The sequence below is a fragment of the Eucalyptus grandis genome, chromosome 2, assembly GCF_016545825.1.
Source record: "Eucalyptus grandis isolate ANBG69807.140 chromosome 2, ASM1654582v1, whole genome shotgun sequence".
Classification (NCBI taxonomy): domain Eukaryota; kingdom Viridiplantae; phylum Streptophyta; class Magnoliopsida; order Myrtales; family Myrtaceae; genus Eucalyptus; species Eucalyptus grandis.
Window position 1 is genome coordinate 43,909,289 of NC_052613.1, and position 2,181 is coordinate 43,911,469.

The 2,181-nt window shown below is 47.5% G+C and overlaps 1 protein-coding gene across 1 annotated transcript; it reads left to right on the forward strand.

Moving 5' to 3' along the window:
• Nucleotides 1–373: 373 nt before the first annotated feature.
• On the forward strand, nt 374–1,941 carry LOC104433055 (U-box domain-containing protein 21-like). The gene has a single exon (XM_010045685.3). The coding sequence runs from the start codon at nt 447–449 to the stop codon at nt 1,791–1,793; it is 1,347 nt and encodes a 448-aa protein (XP_010043987.2). The 5' UTR covers nt 374–446; the 3' UTR covers nt 1,794–1,941.
• Nucleotides 1,942–2,181: the final 240 nt, after the last annotated feature.

Below are 2,181 nucleotides of genomic sequence, written 5' to 3' on the forward strand. Positions count from 1 at the left end.
AAACTCCTCCAACGTCAAACCTCTTGACCTTTGATCCATTATTTAAAAAATGAATGGACACCCATGACCCTCCCTTAAATAGTGTTTGGGGCTCTGTCAAGCCTCCTCTCTAGACGATGTCCAATTCCATCTTTTCCCTCCTGCTCCAGTTCAACGTTTCAACGGTCAACCGTTCAAAACACATGGGGCGACACCTCCCCTCTCTCTTTCTCTCTCTGTACGACTTCCCACTTTTATTATATTCCAACAGAATTATCCAAGTTTTGAATGTTGAACCGCGTGTAACACCCAACCTCTTCCCTGCGTGGCCACGCTTGCCCTTATATAAATACAAGAAATCATTCTTTTGTCTTCCTTCAAACATCACAAGCCATACCTAGAACATTGCAAGCATTCCTTAATTCCAATATTCGATATCCCTAAACTCATTCTTTTCGACTTAAGAGATGATCTCGACGTGGAGGCGACGGATGGCTGCCCGGCGTGCTCGCAAGCTGGAGCTCCGAAGGGGGGACGAAGCCTTCGAGGAGGTGGAGCTGACCGTCCCGAGTGAGTTCAAGTGCCCGATATCACTCGACCTGATGAAGGACCCCGTTACCCTTTTGTCCGGGATCACGTATGACCGTGAGAGCATCGAGATGTGGATTGAGGCTGGGAACCGGACGTGCCCCATCACCAACAGGGCCTTCGGGAGCCTCGAGCTTGTGCCGAACCACATGATAAGGAGGATGATCCAGGAGTGGTGCGTTGAGAACCGATCCCATGGAATAGAGCGGATCCCGACCCCGAGGATCCCTGTGAGCTCAATGGAAGTCGTGGAGATGCTCGATAAGATTTCTGAGGCTAGCAAGATAAAAGACCAAAGTGTTTGCAGGAAGCTTGTGGTGAAGATGAAGGCCTTGAGCAAGGAAAGCGAACGGAACAAGAAGTGCTTCAAATCCAACGGAACGGGTTCTGTCTTGGCGGCGGCGTTTGAAGCTTTCTCGGAGACATCGAGCCAGGATGAAGAGAACGATGACATCTCGAAGGAGATATTATCAGCCTTGACATTGATGCTGCCTCTCAGCGTAGAGGCCAAGTCATGCCTAGGATCACCCTCTTCTTTACACTGTATGGTTGGGTATTTGACGAACAGCGACTTGTCCTCGGGATGGAACTCGGCCTTGGTTCTGAGAGAGATCGTCTCATCCGACAAGCGGAAGGTCGAGGCTTTGGCTGAGATTGAAGGAGCCCTGGAATCCCTGTTCAAGGTCGTCAAGGAACCCATTTGCCCCGCGGCAACGAGATCTTCATTGATAGTTATTTATCACATGGTCACGTCATCACATCCGGCTAAGGACATGATCATATCAAGATTCGTTCAAATGGGCTTGGTCTCTTTGCTTGTGGAGACGCTCGTGGACGCTGATCGGAGCATGTCTGAGAAGGCGTTGGGGGTTCTTGACGGGATCTGCGACAATGAAGAAGGGAAAGAAGCGGTGCGTGACAATTCATTGGCCGTGCCAGTCCTGGTGAAGAAGTTGCTGCGGGTCTCGGATTTGGCCACGGAGTTCTCGGTATCGGTTCTGTGGAAGCTGATGGCGATCGGCGAGAGTGGTGAAGATGGTGGAGGGGTTTTGGCTGAAGCTCTTCAAGTGGGTGCTTTCCAAAAGCTGCTGTTGCTACTTCAGGTCGGGTGTGGAGAGAGGACCAAAGAGAAGGCGACTCAGGCGGTGAAGCTGTTGAATCTGCACAGAGAGAGGCTGGAGTGTATTGATTCACTGGACTTCAAGGATCTGAAGAGGCCTTTTTGATCATTAGCTGATTGAGTGTGTATCATTTCTGTTTCTTGTAGATATGAAAAAAAGCAGGACGATTAGTATAAGATAAGACTAGTTCCTATAAACTTATTGAGAATTTTGGGGGAAAACAAAGATACAGAATTAACCATTTAAGTTTGCACATTCATCAGGATCTTCTTATACATATACTAGTGCAACTGTGCATGTGGAGGTAATAATCTGAGTTGCGCCATGTTAATTTGTGATTATGATTGCTTCTGAGTGTCGTTCCTCTTTGTTTAGGGTCTGAACTTTAGGTCATCTATTGTTATAGCTGTTCAATTTATCCTTAACTCTAACACATGATTTTACTTGTGTACCTCTCATCAAGATCAGATAAACTAAGATTGGTTTAAAATAA

Excerpts from the sequence above, each read along its gene's own strand:
- LOC104433055 (XM_010045685.3), top strand. The coding sequence starts at position 447 with ATGATCTCGACGTGGAGGCGACGGATGGCTGCCCGGCGTGCTCGCAAG.